The 27689-nt window shown below is 49.3% G+C and overlaps 1 protein-coding gene across 2 annotated transcripts in view; it reads right to left on the reverse strand.

The window, feature by feature from the left end:
• Positions 1–27689, reverse strand: part of LOC125725372 (contactin-associated protein-like 2) — a 256318-nt gene that overhangs the window by 61825 nt on the left and 166804 nt on the right. For both annotated transcript variants that reach the window (XM_049002234.1, XM_049002235.1), the window contains exons 11-13: positions 21358–21464; positions 19610–19729; positions 17927–18127 (exon numbers count right to left, since the gene is read on the reverse strand). In XM_049002234.1, coding sequence (XP_048858191.1) covers positions 17927–18127; positions 19610–19729; positions 21358–21464 — 428 coding nt within the window. The remainder of the gene's footprint in view (positions 1–17926; positions 18128–19609; positions 19730–21357; positions 21465–27689) is intronic.

The raw sequence follows: 27689 nt of genomic DNA on the forward strand, positions 1-27689 counted from the left end.
CTCAGCTGTCATGTGACACTGGTTTGGTGGCAGTCCCTCAGCTGTCATGTGACACTGGTTTGGTGGCAGTCCCTCAGCTGTCATGTGACATGACACTGGTTTGGTGGCAGTCCCTCAGCTGTCATGTGACATGACACTGGTTTGGTGGCAGTCCCTCAGCTGTCATGTGACATGACACTGGTTTGGTGGCAGTCCCTCAGCTGTCATGTGACACTGGTTTGGTGGCAGTCCCTCAGCTGTCATGTGACATGACACTGGTTTGGTGGCAGTCCCTCAGCTGTCATGTGACACTGGTTTGGTGGCAGTCCCTCAGCTGTCATGTGACACTGGTTTGGTGGCAGTCCCTCAGCTGTCATGTGACACTGGTTTGGTGGCAGTCCCTCAGCTGTCATGTGACATGACACTGGTTTGGTGGCAGTCCCTCAGCTGTCATGTGACATGACACTGGTTTGGTGGCAGTCCCTCAGCTGTCATGTGACATGACACTGGTGCACCCTCTAGGGTTGGGGTGTGATGGATGGTTCTCTCCAACGCGTTTGACTTAGTTCTGTCTGGACGTCGTTTGCAGAATGCGGCCACCTTTTACCCACCATTATAAACTTCCCCAGAAACTTCTGATCTCAGTGGAATTATTTCTATTTATTGTCAGAGGATGACCAAGCGACTAAGGAAAATAGTGCTTTGTATTTCATTTTAGGAGGAGTTTTCAGGGTCCACACATGTGTTCTGTTTTGAGTTGCCTTTCGTCACACGCTATTTCACACAAACACACGCATATAAATGTGCTGCAAACGTGTCTGCAGGGTACACAGAGGTCATTCTGAGGTCATTCAGAGGTCATTCCTTGTATCACAGGCAGACTATTCATTGAGGAACACAACAGTGCCACACAGCGTCTCAGATTGAAGGCTTAGTCACTGAACTCCCTTTAGCGGACTTCAGAGGAGCAGAAGTACACATGGCCTAAGTGAAGAAGCCCTACTTCACTGTCGCGCTTTGCTGCCTTCAATCCTGCTGACTCATAAATATTCAGCAAAGGCACTCGTGGGGTGCAGTGACACGGGGAAACGCTCACGCTCAGGAATCCACACTGGACATGAGCTGAGGTCCTCTCTGCACGCTTTTGTCTGCTCCTTCCCTTTCCATAATTAACCAAACACCAAACAATTAGAATGTTCTTGACAATAGTTCAATAATGATGAAGAGTCACATGAACTGATTACACTGCAAGTTACTGCAAATATAATTGTACTCGTATTTCTCTTCATGACCTTTTCGGCGAAAATCTCTCGACACCTTTCTCCTGACTGCAAATATGCCCATCATTACATCCCTCCATAATATCAGCGGCCATCGTGATCTTCAGCCCACAATCTGCTGCATCCAAGCCGCAGTGAAGCATGACGCTTTGAAAATCTTCAGATCGGTGAGGACTTCCCTTTGGGTGATCAGGATAATGGGGCGGGCACACCCCCACGGCCCCGGGGGGGGGGGGGGGGGTGAGTTCTAAAATGCTGTCTTCACTCAGCTCTGCCTGCAGGGTCAGAACCGCAATGGCAAACACTCTGTGGCCTTGCTCAGGACCAAGGCGGTAACATGTTAATATTTAATGGAAATAAGGATACATCTGTCCCCCCTGGAAGTGGTAAACTCTCGTCATGAGCCACTGCCCATCACACCTCCAGTAAGGGAACCGTTTTCCTAGAAACATAGGGCTTGCTGGGGTGTCGGGCATGTGACATGACAGGGGAGCCTGTCAGTGCTGTCAGACTGAGAGAATGCCCACCTCCTCAGAATGAAGAGCGTGTCAAGACCAAGTAGGCCTTCCAGGACAGTGATGTGCACTCAGACCGAGAGAGCGCCTCCCTCAGGATGAAAATCGTCTGAAGGGAGAGTAGGCCTCCCAGGACAGTGATGTGCACTCAGACCGAGAGAGCGCCCCCCTCAGGATAAAAACCATCTGAAGGGAGAGTAGACCTCCCAGGTCAGTGATGTGCACTCAGACTAATTGAGCACCCCCCTCAGGATGAAAATCGTCTGAAGGGAGAGTAGGCCTCCCAGGACAGTGATGTGCACTCAGACTGAGTGAGCGCCCCCCTCAGGATGAAAATCGTCTGAAGGGAGAGTAGGCCTCCCAGGACAGTGATGTGCACTCAGACCGAGAGAGCGCCTCCCTCAGGATGAAAAGCATCTGAAGGGAGAGTAGGCCTCCCAGGACAGTGATGTGCACTCAGACTGAGAGAGCGCCTCCCTCAGGATGAAAAGCATCTGAAGGGAGAGTAGGCCTCCCAGGACAGACATGTGCATTCAGACTGAAGAAGCGTCCCCCTCAAGATAAAGACAAGGCTCTCACTCCCGCATTCCGAAGGCTCACTGTGAGAATCTGGTCACTATTAATGCACGTGGGGGCTTTAAGCCATCACTTTAGCGTGGCGTTTGATCACGCCGCCGCCATTCGTCAGCCTAATTGGAACAGTATACACTGGTAAACAGGTTTCATTAACTCGGCGCTGAGCTATTACACGCGATTACTGTTATATATGCGTTCTCATTTGCAGTAATGGGCCTAATTTGTTTAGGGAGAGTGAAAGATGCAGCAGCATCGAGATGATGGAGCAGTGGTCCAGTTTTATGTCAGAAGCCTACAAAGCTATACATCTACATATATACATAAACACCGTCATAAGGAAAGATGCTTGCAGGCTTTATAAATGACTGTGCACATTCCCTACTTATATGTTTCACTTGTCTGCTATGCTCTATGTGATACAGTGCAATTGGCCCAGTGTAGGCCTTCCACTGTAAATCGTGTGTGCGTGTAACGATAAGTTCATGCCTTTTCATTTGTTAAACTGAATACAGCATTGTCTTTCTTATAGGCGTATAAGTGCGCCTTCATATAACAGAAATCAAAAAGTACTCATTTAAACAGAGCAAATTTAGAGCTAATGAGACATAGCAGTCAAAAATCAGAATTGTGCGGCTGTAATGAGCCTGTGCTTATTGGCTGGGTGCTCCTTGAAATGCCATTCTGGGGCGGCACTGTCCCCGAAACACAGAGGCCACTTTGCAGTCTCATCACAAAGACGAAGCCATTTCAGCTTAATGAGTGATGAGTGTGACATCCAGCCATCAGATGAGCTACTGAGAATGAATTTGCCGGGGAAAAGCAGGCAGGAGATGACAACTAGCCACACTCTACTTAACGCTGGCAGACTGACGCGGGATGCATTTGGGATCACCTTGGTTCCTGGACCACCAGCGGCGAAAAAGCAGAACCTTAAAATAACAAACAAGCACACAAATACAGACGAGGGCCCTTAACGTAGGTATAGTGCTCAGTAATCTTAAGTGACACTACGTTTTAAGGCAAATAATTTGGCGGCGGAGTGAGACGGCTGCCTAACACCAACGTCATCAACTGGTCTGTCGGACTCAACGTCTGTTATGTCATCGGTTCATTCCCGAAGAATCCTTCAGGTGCAGGGGAAGTGGCAATTCTCAAAAACATCACATCTCATTGCCTTTGAAGACCATGGATCCAAAGATGCATTCATAATTCTAATCTGGGATCAGAATCAATTCTAGATCATCACAGACATCAATCTTACAACTTCACACCAAACTTAGTCATAGTCAGCTGTAACTATAACTCAAGCGCAAGTAATTTGACAAGAAGAAGAAAATCACAAAAGTCTGCTTGGGGTGTGACTGCGTGTGTCTGGGGCAGCCGAAGGAAGTCTAACAAATTCAGAAATATCGATGCAGGAAGGGGCTGTTTATGACAGTGTTCTGTGTTTAATCATTTTGGCGGAGACACCCTGGTCCCCTGTGACAGATCTGCTTTTCCTTTGTTTGTTTACTGGCGCACTACATTCAAACTGTATTTTATATAAATATAGAACAATGGGCATCCTGTACGTGGCAGGAATTTCATCCCGTGTAATGCGGGAGGCGTCGGAGCCAGATACTCTCCACCGAGCACAGATATTAAAAGACTGTTTGCAGCCCTATTTGTCAACATCACAGAGTCAAGCCCAAAATGCAGATTGGATAGAATACTTTGAAAGGGTGATTAATGGATAGCTGTCAGGTAGATTTTAATGCTATCTCTCTGCTATGATTCTTGTGAAATCTGTGTTTTTTTTTTATGCCAGTCAGGGTTTAACTCCAAACTGTAATTAGACTGATCAAGACAAATGTAAGAAGGACGGAGACAGATGAAACGATTCTCTAAGGTGTATATATTTAAATCCATAAAGCTGACATCTTCGGCAAACAGCCGGGAGTCTGCAGTGGTCTCTAAACGGGAGGACTGAGTACAGGTGTAGTGCAGGCACGAGGGATTAATGATAAGGGATTGGATCATGAGCATTCCGGGTGCCAGGGCAGGACCTTACAGCTGAACCTCGCTGGGAAACGCTCCAGAATACACACCACTGACAGAAGTGTCATCTTATACTTATTAACACAGACACTAACCATAATAATCACATTAGGAAGCACTGGCTGTTTACATATTCACGTCTCATGACTGCACTACTGTAACACACGTTTACCTCACACTGCATACATATGTAATATGTATACGGCTACTAAATACGCCACTGTCTCCTTTCTCTCCCTTTTCTGTATCTTTTATATTTTTGATACTTTATATTCTTCTTTGTGCATTTTATTAAATTAATCTAAGTTATCTTATTTCGAATTATACTCATGCGTACTGCAAAGCATCGCTGGAAAACACGCATTGAGCTTCGTTGTAGCTTCTTACGGAGACAGTAAAGTCGTTCTATTCCATTCAATTCCATTCAATTCAATTCTATTCTATTCTATTCTATTCTATTCATTTGCTGGGCTGATCCTTCTTTCACCTCGTGTGAATATGCAAGCTTCACACATACTTCAGAAAGCACTAAATACAGCTCTGGAAAAAATTACGAGACCACAGTAAAATTTCCAGTTTCACTTATTTCTCATTTAATAGTCCATCTGAGAATAATGTAATTTTGTCTGCAAATTGCAGCCTGGTTCTTCTCTCTCTCTCTCTCATCAATGAAGGGCTTCTTCCTTGCTTTATGGGGCTTCAGTTATGCTTCTAGGTATATAAACTGATATAAACTGTCCTAGCAGTGCACTTCACTCCAGTTAATGTTCCCCATTCTCTAAAGGTCACTTGAGGTCATCCTCATGAATCACTGCCGGGTAAGTTGACGGTCATCTCTGCCATTAGAAAGTTGCTTCCACCCTCTACCTGGTGTCCCCTGCTTCACTTTGTTATTGTGTTCTGTTGTCTTAGAAAGCCTGGAAACATCCAGCTGCTCAGTGTAGCCTCTTCTGCCAGCAGAACCACGATTAAACCAGCATTTATAAATGCAGATTTTTTGGAAATATTGAGGAAGCTCTTCATTTTTTCCAAAGCTGAGGTGGGGGGAGTCATCCTTGATAGAGACCCCTTTCTCTAAGTCAAACACACAGAGTGAGGGGGCTTGGCTTCCACTCCCCTCAAACCGCACGCCAAGCACCCAAAGATCATGCCATCGTTTGGTCCAGCACAGGTGTCAGCCAGGGGACTACTCACCCCATACAGGCACACATATCAGTCACAAATCTCACAGCTGGGGGCACTGCCAGGTGGGCACTGCCAGGTGGAACAAGCACTGCACTCCATACAAAGATCATAACTGGAGCCAGTTATTGACAGCAGCATGACTCATCAGCTGCAAAGGTCTTAAACAGGGACTGTAGATGTCACGTGAAGCTTTTAATGTACCACGGATCTGAAATGGGTGAAATTACTTCATTATTCATTAAATTAACGATTATCACCATAGTTTATCAAAGCTAGGCAGCATGGGATTTAGCAAAGCCAGACCTTTACACAATAAAAACCATAAATCATCGATGTAAAACAGATTTGGAGGTAAGCCCTGTCTTATTACCCACTGTGCGGATTTACAGAAACAATCCGCTTACGCAGTTATGATATATTAGCATCTGACACATTTATAAATGAATAGCCAATGGGGACCTTCAAGGAGTAATTGAAGGCACCGCGGTGTGTTACAAGGACGTGGCCCAAGGATCACACCTCTGTTCGGGGCCCTTTGCCGCTCCGCATCTAATGAAGCAGTTTACTGGCTGGAATCTTAATTGCTGTGGTTGGGTCCACTGATCAATGAATATCAGGCTTATTGACAGGCATGAAGGAGAGGTAATTAAGGGAGGTTTATATGAGACGGCATCACGGCTGGAAAGCCGGAGCAAAGAACCGCGAGGGATTGGCAGAGAAGCAGGCCGCCCGCCGCAGTAAGGAAAGGCGGGATGTTTAGCATGCAGCTCGGCATCGCAGCCCACAGCTGAGCCTCATCTTATGCACAGCCAGGGCCCGGTGCTGCGAATAAAGAAACACGAAAGCAGGGGACCGTGGTCGGGAGAGCCGCACATCCGAGGCTGCTCACTCTGACGATGTACCACGGCCCCGCATAATGGAGGTAACTACACAGAGAGCGAAACCCGCACCGACCGCTGACTGAAAAAGCTGTTCGGCAGCTGCAATGTTTACCCGGTTTACCGAAACACCAGAAGGCACTGCAATTCACAGCCACTTGTGCTAAATATCCCTCACACACTCTTCTGTCTTCAGAACAGCAGGGAAAATAGCTATGTGAGTAAGTAAAACAGGGCTGCTGTCATCGCAATTCACTGGTTAATTATTATTATTTCTATATAATACAGTGCAGGCTAGTATTGCAGCATATGTGTTGTATCTCTCTGTAATTTCCCAGGAAATGTATGTTCAAGTAACTTATATAAAACATGAATGAAATATCCTCAGCTACCCGGCAGGTAAGGAGAGATGCAGGAGCCGAAATGAGTGTGATCTCACAGGAATCACGGTCATGGGAGATCTCAGCTACCCGGCAGGTAAGGAAAGATGCAGGAGCCGAAATGAGTGTGATCTCACAGGAATCACGGTCATGGGAGTCCTCACCTACCCGGCAGGTAAGGAGAGATGCAGGAGCCGAAATGAGTGTGATCTCACAGGAATCACGGTCATGGGAGTCCTCAGCTACCCGGCAGGTAAGGAGAGATGCAGGAGCCGAAATGAGTGTGATCTCACAGGAATCACGGTCATGGGAGTCCTCAGCTACCCGGCAGGTAAGGAGAGATGCAGGAGCCGAAATGAGTGTGATCTCACAGGAATCACGGTCATGGGAGTCCTCAGCTACCCGGCAGGTAAGGAGAGATGCAGGAGCCGAAATGAGTGTGATCACACAGGAATCACGGTCATGGGAGTCCTCAGCTACCCGGCAGGTAAGGAGAGATGCAGGAGCCGAAATGAGTGTGATCTCACAGGAATCACGGTCATGGGAGTCCTCACCTACCCGGCAGGTAAGGAGAGTTGCAGGAGCCGAAATGAGTGTGATCTCACAGGAATCACGGTCATGAGAGTCCTCAGCTACCCGGCAGGTAAGGAGAGATGCAGGAGCCGAAATGAGTGTGATCTCACAGGAATCACGGTCATAGGAGTCCTCACCTACCCGGCAGGTAAGGAGAGATGCAGGAGCCGAAATGAGTGTGATCTCACAGGAATCACGGTCATGGGAGTCCTCAGCTACCCGGCAGGTAAGGAGAGATGCAGGAGCCGAAATGAGTGTGATCTCACAGGAATCACGGTCATGGGAGTCCTCAGCTACCCGGCAGGTAAGGAGAGATGCAGGAGCCGAAATGAGTGTGATCTCACAGGAATCACGGTCATGGGAGTCCTCAGCTACCCGGCAGGTAAGGAGAGATGCAGGAGCCGAAATGAGTGTGATCACACAGGAATCACGGTCATGGGAGTCCTCAGCTACCCGGCAGGTAAGGAGAGATGCAGGAGCCGAAATGAGTGTGATCTCACAGGAATCACGGTCATGGGAGTCCTCACCTACCCGGCAGGTAAGGAGAGTTGCAGGAGCCGAAATGAGTGTGATCTCACAGGAATCACGGTCATGAGAGTCCTCAGCTACCCGGCAGGTAAGGAGAGATGCAGGAGCCGAAATGAGTGTGATCTCACAGGAATAACGGTCATGGGAGTCCTCACCTACCCGGCAGGTAAGGAGAGTTGCAGGAGCCGAAATGAGTGTGATCACACAGGAATCATAGTCACTGTGACACTAATCTTGTTTTTTGAGAAACAAAAGCACAGAACCATGAATCTTAAAAAAAAAAATCTCCTTTCTGTTTGTTTTCCATCCATCCATCCATTTTCCAAACCGCTTACCCTACTGGGTGACGGGGGGCATGAGGCAGGGAACAACCCAGGATGGGGGGCCAGCCCATCACAGGGCACACTCACACACCATTCACTCACACATACGGGCAATTTAGCAAGTCCAATTAGCCTCAGCATGTTTTTGGACTGTGGGGGGAAACCGGAGTACCCGGAGGAAACCCCACGACGACATGGGGAGAACATGCAAACTCTACACACATGTGACCCAGGCGGAGACTCGAACCCGGGTCCCAGAGGGGTGAGGCAACAGTGCTAACCACTGCACCACCATGTTGCCCCCGGTTTGTTTTCTTTTATTCTTATTTTTTTATTATATTTAGGGACTGTAAAATGACCCTGAGCCCCAGCGCTACAGATTTTATCCATCACCATCAGCTCCTCGCTCTTTACGAAGAAACCACAGCCGCAGGTGACCTGCCGTCCCCAAGCTGCATTTCTCTAGCCGCCAATGTTCTCCACAGCATGCACGCGGAGCCTGCCCGGGTCAGAGGTGTCCTAAGTGGGATGCATTTGGCCCTGTGCTCACCATGAATCTCACAGAGTGTGACAGCATGTCGAGTTCTGTAAGAGCGGCGACACCAGGCCCATGAGTGTCGCCGGCTTTCCGACTGACTGCCGCCGATCGTCTAGCATCTGACGGTGTGGAAAACAGTTGATTTATGGTCCACTTTCATGCCACTCTGTTCTCGAACATCACGAGCACCGTAAAGCGACTTGCAGAGGGGATGGTCCTGAAGCAGAACGGACCGGAAGGCGGGGCCAGAAGGTGGGACCGGAAGGCGGGACTGGAAGGCAGGGGCAGAAGGTGGGACCGGAAGGCGGGGGCGGAAGGCTGGACTGGAAGGCGGGACCGGAAGGCGGGACCGGAAGGCGGGGCCAGAAGGTGGGACCGGAAGGCGGGACTGGAAGGCTGGACCGGAAGGCGGGACTGGAAGGCAGGGGCAGAAGGTGGGACCGGAAGGCGGGGGCGGAAGGCTGGACTGGAAGGCGAGGGGCGGAAGGCTGGACTGGAAGGCGGGACCGGAAGGCGGGGCCAGAAGGTGGGACCGGAAGGCGGGACTGGAAGGCTGGACCGGAAGGCGGGGGCGGAAGGCGGGACCGGAAAGTGGGACCGGAAGGTGGGGGCAGAAGGTGGGACCGGAAGGTGGGGGCAGAAGGTGGGACCGGAAGGCGGGGGCGGAAGGCTGGACTAGAAGGCGAGGGGCGGAAGGCGGGACTGGAAGGCGGGACCGGAAGGCGGGACTGGAAGGCGGGACCGGAAGGTGGGGCCAGAAGGCGGGACCGGAAGGCTGGACTAGAAGGCGGGACCGGAAGGTTGGGCCAGAAGGCCAGACTAGAAGGCGGGACCGGAAGGCTGGACCGGAAGGTGGGGTGCTGTGGCTGTCAGGTTACTGTTACAGGACAAATAACCTCCACTGATTTAGTAAAGTAATCAGAAACGAAAACAGATCAAGCATGATCTACTGTGAGCATTGTTCTAGTCAGCAAGAAATATATATTAATATATCAATAACAGGCCGTCGTACAATGCCATCCGCAGGGGAGGAAGTGTCTCACTGCTCCTAACAACTTGCTCTTGCTAAAAGCAACTCAAACTAAATGAAATGTGCCTGTCATGTACTACCTGTGAATCTTTGTGTTGACAGAATGGTAGACTATCACAATTTACCAGACTTTTACGCAGATGTATTCCTGACAGCGTGGGTGTGCTGAGTGGAGTCAGGCAACAGAGACAACATATTCACCCTGCATTCAGACGTGTTATAATTAAACAGGATTTCCGGATCATGTTAGATTTCACTCTCTGCTTGTGGTAATTGTGCAGCAGATTCTTCACAATAGTGTGAAATATTTCTTTTTTTTCCCACTGAATGAAGGTTGATGTATCAGGTTACTGATTTAAAAAATTAGCATTGTCGTTTCAACATGCTGAAGTTTCTTGTTTTTTGACCAATCAGAAGTGGGAAGCGCAATATTATGGGCGGAGAATTAAAGCCACGTGGCTGAATTGCAGTGTCAACAAAAATCAGTTGTTTTGCACGGTACACAGAAAGGCTACAAAATACAATATGTGTAATTTTAGCAGGTAGCTATAGCACAACTAGCCAATGATAAGAAAGCAAGTGCAGGCAAACACAGCCTTAAATCCCCTTTTGAACTGGGTTCATGATTATGCATTACAGTTTGTTAAAAACAGCAGGACGCCATAACAACTTGTGAGAGGGTTATTACTTGTAATAAATTTGATGCTAAATATCAACATAAAATATGTGGATTATTTAGAGTCAGTATTCTTCCAACAGCAGGAAGCACGCTGACTCCTAACATATAATTATGAACCAATGAATATATTACTTGCATTTAGAGTGCAGACTGGCAAGGGCACGGCACTATTAACACACACAGATGTGAATGTGAGTAGAGGAATGTTTCCCAGCCTGGTCCTCAGAGACGGTCCACGTTTCTGCTCTCTCCCAGCTCCTGGAGAAACGTGGACCGCCTGCAGGTCCCCGGGGGCCGGACTGGGAAACACTGGAGTAGGGAATGCCGCCGGGCAAAAAGACACGCCCCCTAATGCTGTGGAGCCCCCCCAGCCTCCAATCCGGCGCTGTGCCATGCATCACTATTCCGGCACCAGCGCACACAGAATATGATTTTGTCACGCTCAGCTCGTCACGATTTCAATCAAACGCGAGTCAAATGTTCTCTGAAACAGAGCACAAGATAAATAGCCGCTTCTTCACCTCAATTTATGTTTACAAGAACACTGCTGCCTATTCATTCGGCAGGCTGCCTGCTTCCGGAGGCTGTTTTCTCGGGGTCGGGTTTGACGGATCCGCCACACAAACTGGCCAATTCTTTGAAACTACAGAGAGCAGCATCTTGAAGCTCAGGGGTCTCATAAATATCAGTGATAATAAGCAATCACACTGCTGCCAGGCTGCCAGGCTAATTGGCAATATCCCCCCTCACCCCCCATTGAAATGGAGGTGTCATCCTGACAATGTCACATATAGCCGTGGTCAAGCTCACCATCTACCGTTATCAGACATTATCATGTAATAGATTAAGCTCTCACTTACTGTTTTATGCGTTATGAATATAATCAAATGAGAATCAGAATCAAGTTCCGTCTGTCTAAATGTAAAATGTTAAAGAACATGTCAAGACTAATGAATATTATTTCAAAAATGAAAATGCAGCTTTTCATTAGGTCAGTCTATCATTCCGTCCATCCATCTTTGAACCACTTATCCAGGAACTGGATGGACACAGGGGACTGGTTACCTGGAATCCATCCCAGGCAGCACTGGGAGAATGGCAGGGGTATGCCCTGGACGACACACAAGGCAGGGGTATATCCAGGACGGGGTGCCAGTCCATCACAGGAAACGAGGCAGGGGACACCCTGGACGGGATGCTGGTCCATCACAGGGCACAGAGCAGGGGACACCCTGGACGGGATGCCAGTCCATCACAGGGCACAGAGCAGGGGACACCCTGGACGGGATGCTGGTCCATCACAGGGCACAGAGCAGGGGACACCCTGGACGGGATGCCAGTCCATCACAGGGCACAGGGCAGGGGACACATTGAACGGAATGAGAACATGCAAACTGCACACACACAGACAGGGGGGCAGCGTTCACACGTGGCACGCTAAAGGTGTGATGTAACAGCGCCACCCACTAAGCCACTGTGCTACCATGCTTTTTATGGAGCCACTTACACTCCAGTCATGTGCCCCTTCATTTTGCTGCCAGGGGGAGCGACCTGACCCCTGCCTCTGAAGTGGCCCTAGAAGTCCATCCATCCATCCATTTTCCAAACCACTTATCCTTTTGGGTCGCGGGGGGTCCAGAGCCTATCCCGGAAGCAATGGACACGAGGCAGGGAACAACCCAGGATGGGGGGCCAGCCCATCGCAGGGCACACTCACACACCATTCACTCACACATTCATACCTACGGGCAACTTAGCAACTCCAATTAGCCTCAGCATGTTTTTGGACTGTGGGGGGAAACCGGAGTACCCGGAGGAAACCCCACAACGACATGGGGAGAACATGCAAACTCCAGACACATGTGACCCAGGCGGAGACTCGAACCCGGGTCCCAGAGGTGTGAGGCAACAGTGCTAACCACTGCACCACCATGCCACCCCGGCCCTAGAAGTCTTTAAATTAAAATGTCAAAAAATTAAAAACACACTCCTTGATGTAAAAATCCTTAATCCTTAATTTTACATTTTATGCTACTTCATGAGGATTTCAGTTTTGCTGAAATGCAAAATATATAAGCGGATATATAACCTCAGTTCATTCCAACAGCACATTTCCATTTATAATCTGGGGATAAGGGGGGCACCGAGTCACATGTGATCCTAATGGCTCCAACAATTTATCACTGCTGAGATTAGGGGGGGGGGGGCTGTGTCAGTGGTGTACATTATGGCCCCCAGGGCTGAACGCGCTGCTCTTATATGATGCTGTTACACGCTGCTGTTAAACACTGCAGTCACGTTCCGCTGTTACAAGCTGCTGTTACACACTGCTGTTACACACGGCTGTTACATGCTTCTGTTACAGACCGCTGTTACACGATGCTGTTACACACTGCTGTTACACGCTGCTATCTGATGCTGTTACATGCTGCTGTTGCACATCACTTTTACATGTTGCCAAAAGAAAGACTCCACGTCTCACTTTGACCTGTGTATGTATGTGTGTGTGTATATATATATATATATATATATCCATCCATCCATCCATCCATCCATTTTCCAAACCGCTTATCCTATTGGGTCGCGGGGGGTCCGGAGCCTATCCCGGAATCAATGGGCACTAGGCAGGGAACAACCCAGGATGGGGGGCCAGCCCATCACAGGGCACACTCACACACCACTCACTCACACATGCACACCTACGGGCAATTCAGCAACTCCAATTAGCCTCAGCATGTTTTTGGACTGTGGGGGGAAACCGGAGTACCCGGAGGAAACCCCACGACGACACGGGGAGAACATGCAAACTCCGCACACATGTGACCCAGGCGGAGACTCGAACCCGGGTCCCAGAGGTGTGAGGCGACAGTGCTAACCACTGCACCACCATGCCGCCCCCATATATATATATATATATATATATATATATATATATACATACTGTATATGTGTCTCACAGGAGAGCATGACGGATATGCGAAAAGAAGCGTTCAAATGTACCTGTACTTGGGCAAATGGCAAACAAAACATTTATTTTCATTACAAAAGTGTATTAATATTCAGTTTAATCATCTGAATGATCTGAGTAACTATTCAATAACTGCATTTTGTAGCAAAGTTTTCATTTCACTTAAGCACATAATTTCCCTCCCTGGCCTGCAAGTCAGAAAATATTTCTGCTTGTTTTACTTTCTTCACTTAATACATTCCATCCAAGCAGCTTTGTTTGAGCTCAGTTAAGATTAGACTGCAGCTTTCGGCCTGCCTGCCTGTTCAGCTGTGCCACTAGGAGTCACCTTCCTCCATACTAAAAATGATGATGATGATTATTATTACGGGGGTGGCATGGTGGTGCAGTGGTTAGCACTGTAGGGAGGCGGCATGGTGGTGCAGTGGTTAGCACTGTTGCCTCACACCTCTGGGGCCCGGGTTCGAGTCTCTGCCTGGGTCACATGTGTGTGGAGTTTGCATGTTCTCCCCATGTCGTCGTGGGGTTTCCTCCGGGTACTCCGGTTTCCCCCCACAGTCCAAAAACATGGTGAGGTTAATTGGAGTTACTAAATTGCCCATAGGAGTGCATGTGTGAGTGAATGGTGTGTGAGTGTGCCCTGCGATGGGCTGGCCCCCCATCCTGGGTTGTTCCCTGCCTCGTGCCCATTGCTTCCGGGATAGGCTCCGGACCCCCCGCGACCCAGTAGGATAAGCGGTTTTGAAAATGGATGGATTATTATTACTCCTCTCTGTCTGCTTTTCCTCCTGCACTGCGGTCCATTGCTCAGGTCTCTTTGCCCCATCACTCGTAAACACTCCATGCCAATGGGATCAGCCGAACAGGCCGGCGGGCACTGACACCAGCGTGCCAGCAGGAGGCGTCATTGCAGTAGGGCGGAGTGCTCCTCAGTCACCCGCTTCTCCCTGTAACCAATTTAAAGTTAGTTATTTCTATGTTATGTCTGCTTCCAGCTTGAGTAACTGAGCAGGGTCCTGCCCCCCTCCCTGATAGGGAAGCAGTTCGTGGGGAACTGCGATTCAGTACGAGTCCCCAGGCATATCATTTTCATAAGAAATGAAATTTAGAAATGATCGCTTTATGGAAACAGTTAGCTTTACAGGCCACTCTCAGTCACCAGTTATATTAATTAGCTTGGCAACCAGAAATAGTTTTTGCTGAAAAGGAGATAAAATCTCATGAAACGGTGCAGTGAGAGGGAGCACCAGCACACTGGATGGGAGCCCTGCACCCCGTTCTCGGCAGGCCAGATAAGCTGCTCTCGGGTACCTAAATCATGCTTACGTGTGGCCACATAACAAATAATGTACGTGTCTATAACCAGAAAATGAAACATGCTTGGCTGGGACACCTCCAATGCAGGGCCGCATCCTGTCCAGTGCAGACCACTGCATTTGACCCAGTGCTGGCTGGGACACCAGCAGTGCAGGGCCTTATCTCATCCAGTGCAGACCTCTACCTTTGGCCTTATGCTGGCTGGGACACCAGCAGTGCTGGGCTGTTTCCCATTCAGGCCCTTGTCCAAGATGAACTGGCTGAAGATGAATGCACAAAACAGGCAAAAATAATAATAATATGTCTATTTAATTACAATCATTTTCATTTTTGATTTATTGATCCTGAATCCCCCCCCCTCCCCATAAAAATAAACAGTTGGAAAATGTGTAGATATATAAAATTTGTCCTTTCAGAACTGATACATGTGCCTTATTTCCTAGAATGAGCAAGAATGCCCCTTCCATCCCCAGTGGCTGTGTAGAGCCCCCGTTAGTGACACCCCAGGGGGAACTCGATGCTCTTAAAAGGAACAGCCTCTCTGGGAGAAGTGGAATGCTGACATCTGTGCTGGCCTTATGGGCAAGGAGAGGAAGCTCAGACCTCGACGGCGAGCTGGGAGGCAGGGAGAGCTCTACCACGGCCCAGTCATGTGCGACTGCCTGCTCCACCCAGCGATACGGCCTGGATGGCGAGTTGGCAGGGACAAGATCCTCTCTGGAGGCAGGGAGAGCTCTACCACGGTCCAGTCATGTGCGACTGCCTGCTCCACCCAGCGATACGGCCTGGATGGTGAGCTGGCAGGGACAGGATCCTCTCTGGAGGCAGGGAGATCTCTACCACGGTCCAGTCATGTGCGACTGCCTGCTCCACCCAGCGATACGGCCTGGATGGCGAGCTGGCAGGGACAGGATCCTCTCTGGAGGCAGGGAGAGCTCTACCACGGCCCAGTCATGTGCGACTGCCTGCTCCACCCAGCGATACGGCCTGGATGGCGAGCTGGCAGGGACAGGATCCTCTCTGGAGGCAGGGAGAGCTCTACCACGGCCCAGTCATGTGCGACTGCCTGCTTCACCCAGCGATACGGCCTGGATGGCGAGCTGGCAGGGACAGGATCCTCTCTGGAGGCAGGGAGAGCTCTACCACAGTCCAGTCATGTGCGACTGCCTGCTCCACCCAGCGATACTGACGAGGCCACATCTACTGCCTTCTTAGCCTGAAAGGATGTGTTATTTCCCATTAACACAAGCCATCTTGCTGTCCATAGAATACACACACTTATGCAGCTGCGAAAGTAAAGCCTGGGGTCTGGGTGTAGGGTCAGGCACTTATTTGGCAACCTGGAAGATATTTTTGGGGTTAAGGCTCTGGTCTTGGGTCCAACAGCAAAGCACCTACTCTGCTGACAACTGGATTTGAAGCAGCAATCTTGTGATCACAGGCACAAAGGCCTAACCCCGCAGAGCCAGACAGCGCCCCATCAGACACATATTATATGCGAAATCTGGATGACCTCAGAGCTTTTGGGAACAGAAAAGGCCATAATCATGACGTCTCTGACAGACAGAGAGAGTGTATGTGTCTATTATGAGGTTCCCTGGGAGTTTTATTAACACAGTTTTATAAAACCAAGCGTCTCCTGGTCGGTGATGACTTTCAGGCTGCTGTCCTATACATATAGTTTGGCATGGGCTGTGATTCTGGTGTAAATTCATCACCCATCTCCATAATCACGGTAACAAAGCTGGAATCTTCCAGCTCTCTGGCCAAATTAAACGAAGAGGGACCGAAACTACGGTACAGAACAGCAGGTAAAACTGGAAAAAGAAGAGAAAAGAAAAGACAAAGAAAGGGAGCTTCCGATGGTGTGCAGGGCGCCCTGTCCGGCAGACACATTTAGCCACAATCGCAGGTCTGGCAGTTACCCTGCTAGCTATAAATAACAGTAATTGAAAAAGAAAATAGACAGCTTCTCTAAATGATGCTTCTGGAAAAGAAGGTGCTAGTGAAGTGCTTACAAAACAGACAGCCCGAGGAGAGGAGAGGAGAAGAGAGGAGAAAAGAGGAGGGAGGAGAAGAGAGGAGAGGAGAAAGAAGAAAAGAGGAGGAGAAGAGAGGAGAGGAGAAAAGAAGAGGAGAAGAGAGGAGAGGAGAAAGAAGAAAAGAGGAGGAGAAGAGAGGAGAGGAGAAAGAAGAAGAGTAGAGGAGAAGAAATGAGAGGAGAGAAGAAGAGAAGAAGGGAAGAGAGATGGAGTCATCTCACTGGCTCGCTTCAGCCCACTTGTCCTCTGATTGGGACGGCATCCACAGGTCCTGGGGGAGACCTGGGATGGGGGGAGTCACAATGCCAGCCCTAAGGCAGCCAAATGAGGATATGCGGCTTATCCCTGGGAGGGGCAGCATGGGAGATAATGCAGTGCGACACCCCCCAGCCCATTAACACAAACACAACAACAGCGGCCTAATAAAGGACTTAGCGATAAAACCCAGTAAGTCTGAGTTACAGCTCCGACTCACACTTACAGTATCTGCGTGTGGGTTACCATGGTATACGGCAGGCCTTGTATTGATTGGTTACCCAAAAATTATGCGTCTTGCTGAAGATCATTATCCATATACGACACACACAGAGATATACTGTAAGCAAAGCTGGGAGATGAACACACACAGGCAGGCACACACACATAGACACAGAGGCACTGCACACACATACACACACACAAACACACACAGGCACTGCACGTACACACACATACACACACAGACATATACACAGAGGTACTACGCACACAGACACACACACACACACAGAGGCACTGCACGTACACATACACACAGACATATACACAGAGGTACTGCGCGTGTGCACGCACACACACACACATAAACACACAGAGGCACTGCACGTACACACACACACACACAGACATATACACAGAGGTACTGCGCGCACGCACACACACACACACAGAGGCACTGCACGTACACACACACACAGAGACATATACACAGAGGTACTGCACACACACACACAGAGGCACTGCACGTACACACACACACACACAGACATATACACAGAGGTACTGCACACACACACACAGAGGCACTGCATGTACACACACACAGACACACACACTCACCGGGCGTGTTGAGCAGCCGGGAGGAGCGGCAGGCGTAGGCCACATGCTGCTCGCAGTGCTCGGCGCCGCCTGTCACGGCCGCCACCTGCTCCGCCGACGCGCTGTAGTTCAGCTGCAGCACCACGCGCTTGTCCCGCCCAGGGCTGCTCACCGGGGACTGGGCCGCCAGGTTGTTGGCCACGATGCTCCACACCTTGTCCTCTGCGGGGGTGCACATAAGCAGAGGCGGGGTGCGTCAGCGCGTTAGGCGACCAGACACACCCCCCACCCGCACCCCCACCCCGCTGCATCTTCTCGCCGCCCTGCTATCATTTATCATTTATCATGCCTCTTCTTTCAGGACAACAGTGGCAGACAGAAGCGAATCTAAAGGGGAAGGCCAGTGGGCTGACTTACACCGGCCCAAGTCTAACAGCGCCACCCGCAGGGCGAGCTCAGCTGCTTTTATCCGCCTCTTTGTATCTCACCGCCTTGAAACTTAAAAAAGTATTCTTTTGCGAGACTTTGTGGTTTTTTTGTTCCAGCAGTGGCTCTCTTTTAAGATGTAATCAAAGGCAGAAGGAGTCGCGGAGCCCAGGAAGCTAACGGCGCGACACGGCGCAGCCTCAAAGGGGATCTTCAGGGGTGGCTGAACGGCACACGACACCCGCCATTTAACAAAGTGCCGCCACTGCACTAATGTGCCGACAAGGGCCCCCACTCTCGTCAGGAGGCCCCGGGTAACGGCGCCTTCATGGTGCATCTACGTTTTACAGGCAAAATGACGTATGACTGAGACTGAACAACGGGGTTAAAGGCCTTAGGGCTCAGTGGTAACATCACTTCACCAACGGTGGGATTTGAACCAATGACCTTCTGATCATGTGCAATCAAGTCATTCACTGAGACCTCAAATGGCTTCATGAGGAACCTTTTGATAACCTTCGTGATATGATTTATAATTTGGCTTCAAGTTGCCTTGGCGACATGACAAGTCACAGTGTCAAAAATACATCTGATGTCAAAATACAGAAATACATCGTTTTTATCAAGATTGCAGATCATTTGGGAGCAGATACTGTTTTTCATGCCCGTCAAGAACATGCTACTTGACACAAATTCATATTTTATTTACAACCACACACCCAAAGATCTCTTACACTGATTCTCTGATTTATAGTGCAGTAACAGGTGGTAATACCCACGTTACCATAGTTTTATCCATGACATTTTCACACAACCCTAACCTCGATCACGATTCCCTGATCATTTTTCATCAGGCCATAATATAAAATGACAGATTTAGTATGAAACAATCAAACTCGAGCTGCATTTACACGTGTATCCATTCCCCTGAAAGTGAGAACTTCACTGTAACACACACAAACATCAGAACCATCACCCTCAGTCCATCTTCCCTGCGTAAATAAACAGCACCTTACCAGAGCCGAAGATTCAAAGCTCCACTCTATTGCCTGGAATCTGTTTCCAAACTTGAAGCCCTGCTATGTGATGACATTCTTTGTTCACTTTGATCTAAAGTGCCCTCCCCCCTTTTCCATTTGTGGTCTTGTGTCCGTGAATCAGGGATAGACATGTCCATCGTCTATAAGGGGTATCCAATCTGGCTCTGCCATACCTAACTTTGGGTTTGTAAATTGACTACATTAAGCCCCCGCACATTAAAGATACTCCCCTTCTTACCTGTCATACTGCACTGCACCTTGAAAGGTCCAAGCGGGCCACTCCCATCTGGATCAATCCAGTAGGCATCAGAGGTTCTGCCCAGATGCTTATATGCTTCACAGGACTGTTCGTATACGGCTAGAAGGAAGCAACAACAAACACACGGTGTAAAGCAAGCATCATCATTTGAAATTCCCCCATAATACACCCTGCCTATGGAAATGTATAATCGCCCCAATGCTGCTCAGGATATAAGTCCTATTCATATAGCCATATCCGAAACAAATTACTAGAGATGAAATATATAGTTAGCATTGTGTGCTGGATCCGAGTGACTGCCAACCAATGAAAACAATAAATACAAGTAACAATACTAATTTACGATGTGAGGGAAGTCCCCAAGCTCACTTTCCCAGAAAATGAAAAGGAGATGGAAATGAAATGTGTATCTGATGGGAAAGGTATTCCTGTCTTATAGATGAGCGGCTGGCAGTTTATGATTAGCACTGCGGAAACCATGCCAGTGTGCAAGGACACAGGGGCACAGAGGGAATGCCCGATCTGAGACCCGAAGGGAGCTGATAGCAGCACGGATGAAGGCCTGGCCAGAGTAATCTCAGCCGCAGAAATACGAGTTCACAATCGCCAGCGGGTGCACCGGTCCCACTCCAAACCTGCGGCTCAGAGAATTCAACTCGGAAATCGCCCATTTAGAAAACATGATCATCCAGCCTTACAGACAACCACTATTATTATACAAACATTAATTATCTGTATCTGCAAAAATGTAATTTCCAGTTAAACCGCAGGAATGACCTGTTGTCAAATGAAAACGATAAACGAGTCACATTAACACAAGCAAACAAAGAGCAGATTGCTGTTTAGGACGAGCGTTTCGGAGACACTCTGTGTCCAGGGAGTGCGTGAGCGCGACCACTAAACAGGGGCACCAGCGGGGGCTGAATGAGGCCGCCACAGCGCTCTGATCTAGCGAAAGATTATGGCTGCAATACAAAGCCTCTTAAAGGCTGCATGCAGGCAGCGTGAAAGCAGCACGGCTCCAGACAACGGGAGAGGCAAGGTGAATGCGATGTGGGCGTGGACAGCAGGAGCCGGGGAAGGCGGGGGGCCTTGTTTCGCAGCAATCGACCGGGACGGAGATGAGTATTTTCAGGTGAGGCCATTAACTGCCCTGCCTGGGTTACCGTGGCGACCGGGAACCTCCCCAACACAGATCCCGGGCCCCAGTCAGCGGGGCTGGTGAGGTCATAGGGACTTCCTCATTTACATTGAGGTCTTCAGGCAATCAGACGCATCTCCATAAATGGGGGGGGATGCAACGCAAGCGAGAAGAGCGCTGACACGCCAGCGTTTTCATCGAAGGTACGCACAAGATTTGTCTTTAGAGTTAGAGGGCTGGAAAATTTCAATATAGACATCAATATACAACAATAAGAGGAACTTTTTAACGCTCGCTAATCATTCTGACTTTCTGTCATGGGGGGGGGGGGATTATGAAGACTTATGTGTGTGTGAAATTTGGTTGTTCTATATTGTATTTTTGTACTTCAAGCCACAGAAAGCCTTTTTATGCTGATGCTTGATTCATTAGCCGCATTATCGCCTAAGTACGGATTAACTTGCGGTTTGGTCTGGACACCGAGCACCCCTGTTATATGCCTTAAGAGCCTCCAGGGCGGCCGCCAAGGCAGACAGAGGTGTGGGCATCCTGCGGATGGTGCCAGGCGGCCGGCGTGCTTCCTCACAGGTGTGGCAGGTGGCGCCGGCGTATCCGGTGCCCTCACAGCTGCAGCTGAAGCTGTCCCAGCTCTGACTGCACCTGCCGCCGTGCTCGCAGTGGTTGGGCACGCACCTGTGGCCAGGAAGAGAGCAGAAGGGAGGAGCTGCATCATGCATTCAGGCCAGAGGAGCGGAGCTACAGACAAACCCTGCATGGTGAACGTTTCAGCCTGTTAATTACATCACTTACATATACAAGATAATATACATCACGATGCAAAATAATCAAGCTGCCTTTAAACCACAAATCGAGAACAGGTCTATCCCAGGCAGCAGAAGACAGTGGACAGGAGACGGGGTGCAAATCCATCACAGGTCACAGGTCACAGGGCACAGGGCAGGGGACACCCTGGATGGGATGCCAGTCCATCACAGGGCACAGGGCAGGGGACACCCTGGATGGGATGCCAGTCCATCACAGGGCACAGGGCAGGGGACACCCTGGATGGGATGCCAGTCCATCACAGGGCAAGGGACACCCTGGATGGGATGCCAGTCCATCACAGGGCACAGGGCAGGGGACACCCTGGATGGGATGCCAGTCCATCACAGGGCAGGGGACACCCTGGACGGGATGCCAGTCCATCACAGGGCAGGGGACACCATGGACGGGATGCCAGTCCATCACAGGGCAGTGGACACCCCGTTGCATATTATGGGCATTTTGGAGACACAGATTCACCTGCATGCCTTTGACCAAGTGGGGGACACCAGAATAGACCCACTGGTGCAAACTGCACACACACATTCCGGGGTTAGGGTCTACCCCCCAGTACTGGCTGTGCCAGGACACACTTTATGCAATGTGTACTGCGCTGTTATGTATCCATTAAATTTGGTATTCCTATAAAGCCTGGCTGACTGTAACATCTGTAAATCAATACAGGATTGCGGGTACCTTTCGTACGTGTGAAAATGCTGCCCTGCAGTGTGGTGTCACTGCATTAATTCATCCATTTATCATTTGGTCCCAGGTTATTTCACTAATGAGATATGTTCGTTTGAAACAGCTGAAATACTTCGAAACCAATGACCATAGGCGGGGGAGGCGGGGGGCCGGGGACTCATCCAGTGGCCGGAAACACAGGCAGTCGATTAGAGGCTTGCGGCTTGTGGTCTGCAGTGCAGAACGAGACATCTATAAGATTTGCACCATGTGATTTCCAGGCTTGCCTCTGTCCTCTGCAAGGTTTACAGAGATGCAGAGCTGGCAGACGGTTGAAAGGAGGCGTGCAAGACACTGCATGGTTGGTCCACATTGGGTGCAGGCTGCATATTTTACTCTGGGCCATGCACCACCCCTGCAGCTCTGCACACAAAAGGACCTTAGATTGCTTTTGTTACATGTAGCACATTTCAACCGAAATGCTATCCAGAAGACATAAAAAAAAAACATAATTACCCTACAGGCTAGTTTATCGTCTAATAATATACACAAGACCCATATGGTGTAGGATAGAAGCAGGACAGCACTGCAGTATAAAATGCACTGTCAGTACCCCGCAGCATGCAGTGATGCCTGGATGCACTATGAAATCCTACATAAGTGACCCCTGCTCTTTGAATTTCGCCTAAAGCCCTCACAATGTTCAGCATTTTGGAAGACCCTCATTCAACTTTCGACTTCTTCGGAGAGAACACGCTTTCGTGACTGAGAGGGAGCGGCACACAGACCAGGTGCCCTGGGGGAGAGCGAGCGTCTCGCTGGGGGTTCATTAACCCGCAGGGCCGCACGGCGGAGGCGGCGGAGTGGCCTGGGGGGAAGCACACATGCCCAGGAACTGGACGCAGCTCATTGCGCATTCAGTAGTCAGGAGTAGAGTGCAGGACATCCATCAAGAGCCTGCAGTTCAGGGCAGCAGCGCAGAGCCCGCCGGGTAAATATTTTCAGAGTCGATTTGCCTGAGCGGAGCGTGGCTGCCGATCCACTGAACCGCACCGGATCTCATACACAAACTCCACTGCTTAGCACATGCACTCCCCTCCCCTCAAAGCAAGGGGGAGGACAGCCGTTAAAATGGGGACCGAAAGTGTTCACATTTCACCTTTATTACAATTCAGCTTCATTGTAATGAATTTGGTTTTTGTGAAGTATTTCTAAACATAGCGTAATACAGCAGTTCCTATTTACCCATTTCAGTCATGTGCTATAGGGAACACCCATTTCAGTCATGTGGTTATCGGGGGAACACTCATTTCAGTCATGTGGTTATCGGGGGAACACTCATTTCAGTCATGTGGTTATGGGGGAACACTCATTTCAGTCATGTGGTTATGGGGGAACACTCATTTCAGTCATGTGGTTATGGGGGAACACTCATTTCAGTCATGTGCTTCAGTCATGTGGTTATGAGGAACACCGATTTCAGTCACGTGCTTCAGTCATGTGGCTATGGGGGAACACCCATTTCAGTCACGTGCTTCAGTCATGTGGCTATGGAGAACACCCATTTCAGTCATGTGGTTATGGGAAACACCCATTTTAGTCACGTGCTTCAGTCATGTGCGATAGGGAACACCCATTTCAGTCATGTGCTTCAGTCATGTGGCTATGGGGAACACCCATTTCAGTCATGTGCTTCAGTCATGTGGCTATGGGGAACACCCATTTCAGTCATGTGCTTCAGTCATGTGGCTATGGGGAACACCCATTTCAGTCATGTGCTTCTGTCATGTGGCTATGGGGAACACCCATTTCAGTCATGTGCTATAGGGAACACCCATTTCAGTCATGTGGCTATGGGGAACACCCATTTCAGTCATGTTCGATAGGGAACACCCATTTCAGTCATGTGCTTCTGTCATGTGGCTATAGGGAACACCCATTTCAGTCATGTGCTATAGGGAACACCCATTTCAGTCATGTGCTTCTGTAATGTGGCTATGGGGAACACCCATTTCAGTCATGTGCGATAGGGAACACCCATTTCAGTCATGTGCTTCTGTCATGTGGCTATGAGGAACACCCATTTCAGTCATGTGCTATAGGGAACACCCATTTCAGTCATGTGGCTATGGGGAACACCCATTTCAGTCATGTGCTATAGGAAACACCCATTTCAGTCATGTGCTTCTGTCATGTGGCTATGGGGAACACCCATTTCAGTCATGTGCTATAGGGAACACCCATTTCAGTCATGTGCTTCTGTCATGTGGCTATGAGGAACACCCATTTCAGTCATGTGCTATAGGGAACACCCATTTCAGTCATGTGGCTATGGGGAACACCCATTTCAGTCATGTGCTATAGGAAACACCCATTTCAGTCATGTGCTTCTGTCATGTGGCTATGGGGAACACCCATTTCAGTCATGTGCTATAGGGAACACCCATTTCAGTCATGTGCTTCTGTCATGTGGCTATGGGGAACACCCATTTCAGTCATGTGCTTCTGTCATGTGGCTATGGGGAACACCCATTTCTCTCATCACAGTTACATAACAGCCTGCACCGTACTTCCTTTGATTTCAGCTCTGTCCAACTTTTCCAGAGGCAATCTTACTGAAAACAAGATCTTCCATCTTCATTCCAGTTTCAGGTTATATCTGTCTCATCTCTGGAGTTCCCATAGGATCACTCAAGCAGAAAACGCAAGAGGAAACTCAGGCACAGAATTTCCCATTTTCACTGGGAGACTGAGGCACAGAGATGAACAAAAAGATATAGAGTATGATACATATCTTAGAGGAATGGTTCAGGGTCAAATGTATGATGACACAGAATGTATATTAATATAATCCCATATATCCATTCAGATTCATAACTCTGGGGGTATATACATGTAATCTTAGGGACCCAGGACCGGATTTGACCCCAGAGCTTAGGATCAATGAGACAGCCTGTATACTATGCCTACTACACAATAGAAGCTTGTTTGAAACATATCATTACGCAGGTACTGAGAATGCACACCACTGATTGGTTAATGCCAATTTAAGCAATCAGTGACACTCAAGTGCTCCTGTCGGCAGTAGTTTAAAGCCTGCCTGCGCTAGCGAGTGCCACCCCGGTGCCTGCCTTTGTACCTTTGCATGCTCCTGGGGCCCCGTGACAGCGTCGGGGGGTGTCACCCACTCCCAGGCTGAGCAAGGCCTCAGCGCTTTGGTAACGGGATCAGAAGGCTTACTGCCGCAGACAAAAGTGCCTTTGAAGTCCAGCATAAACCCCAAGGCGAGCTTAGAGAGAAGTTATAGATTTAAACTTCCCCAGTAAAGGGGGAAAGACAGTTTCACATTGTCAAGGGAGCCGTGGTGAAAAATGACTATGTGGTTCAGTTCAGCATTCCAGCTTCAAATTTAATCAAACATCAACAATCACATACTCGCCAGCGTCAATAAAATTCACTTCTGAAAATACAATGCAGCATAATTTCCAGAAAATGACAGGCTAGAGCGAGAGCGATGTCAGATCATTTAGATCTTAGAACATGAGCGTCTTATCTCTAAACAAGCGCGGAGTGGGCTTTACTGGCCTCCTCTCTCTTCGGAGCGCCACCGCCCCTCACGAGCCGTCACACCTGCCAAACCGTCTCCCGGAGTCGATGTGCCTGCCTGCCACTTCATGTCAGCCTGCCCACGCATCTACAAAGGCGACAGCTCAGCGTGGGTTCAGAGCAGCCCAGGCTAACTGCTCTCTCATTCTTAACCTTAGACTAATCATCAGGCTCCTTTCCCATGACCTCAGACAGAAAGTCATTGGAAAAAGCAGATATATTGCCATGAATCAGCCCCTTTGTAAAAGAGCTGACAGAAATCCCTTTTTAAAAAAAAAAATAAAAAATCTTTTATATTCTCAGTTATACTTAAGCTCCAGCAAAAGAACTGAAAATCCAGGTACAGGTAGGTCATGCATTATCTAACCAAGACAAGTCACAGCGCACTGCATTTAAGACAACAGCAGCTTCACTAACGGATTCGGGGACAGACACCAAGCACATGCAGGCCCTCTCAGGTGATCTGAGGCTGAGAAGCATCCATCCCCTGCCTTTTTCCCCTTGCCATTTGCTGCAGCTCGGAGGGACTCCCGTTCCGGTGCCGGCCCATCGTGGCTGCGCCCACCCCGGGCCGCCCTGCTCCGTCTGGCCTTCCCTCTCTTGCCTCTGCCTGGCTTCACTGCATCACGCCAGTTACACAGACTTATCGCCTCACCGATGCCCCTTTACCACAGAAGGGGCTTCTGTTTATTGCTTTTTTTCATAAATTGCCCCGTAACAACCTCTACACGTCATCAAAAGATCAGATTAGCACCATGGGGCTTGACAGATCAATGGTGTTGCTGAAGCCTTTTTGTAACATAACAATGAATAGTGAGTTGGGTGGTAAGAGTGGCGATGTCGGAGTGGGGCCTGGCTGACATATTGGGTAATTGATTACAAGCACCATGGCTAATCGTGGCTGAGGCATGCTGGGAATTAGTGCATGCTGGGAATGAGTACATACTGGGAATGAGTGCATACTGGGAATGAGTGCATGTTGGGAATGAGTGCATGCTGGGAATGAGTGCATGCTGGGAATGAGTACATGCTGGGAATGAGTGCATGCTGGGAATGAGTGCATGCTGGGAATGAGTACATACTGGGAATGAGTGCATGCTGGGAATGAGTGCATGCTGGGAATGAGTACATACTGGGAATGAGTACATGCTGGGAATGAGTGCATGCTGGGAATGAGTGCATACTGGGAATGAGTACATACTGGGAATGAGTGCATGCTGGGAATGAGTACATACTGGGAATGAGTGCATACTGGGAATGAGTGCATACTGGGAATGAGTGCATGCTGGGAATGAGTGCATGTTGGGAATGAGTACATACTGGGAATGAGTGCATGCTGGGAATGAGTGCATACTGGGAATGAGTGCATACTGGGAATGAGTACATACTGGGAATGAGCGCATACTGGGAATGAGTGCTTACTGGGAATGAGTGCACGCCCCCTCCTGCTGTCTTTGGCGGCCTCAGGGAGCAGCACTCTGTGTTCATGGACAAAAGCACATCCACATCGACACAGCCGGCGTGCGAGGCGTTGGTGGGGGTGTACTCTACATGGAGTAACAGGAGCAGGCTTATGGCTCTGTACTCCATACTGGGGGGGGGGGGTTGCCAGATATCATTGGCTTATACTGTGCAAGTTAGATAAATCCACCTGCTCAGAATGGGAGGGGGACAGTTTGCTGGGGTGGGAGCAGCCTGCTGGAGGTTAGGGCAGGTCTACTGGGGTGGGCAGGTCTGGTGAGGGGCGGGGGGCATCCTGTTGGGGGGAGGACCAGTCTGTTGAAGGATGGGGCAGCCTGCTGGGGG

Source organism: Brienomyrus brachyistius, unplaced genomic scaffold (genome assembly GCF_023856365.1).
Source record: "Brienomyrus brachyistius isolate T26 unplaced genomic scaffold, BBRACH_0.4 scaffold65, whole genome shotgun sequence".
Taxonomy (NCBI): domain Eukaryota; kingdom Metazoa; phylum Chordata; class Actinopteri; order Osteoglossiformes; family Mormyridae; genus Brienomyrus; species Brienomyrus brachyistius.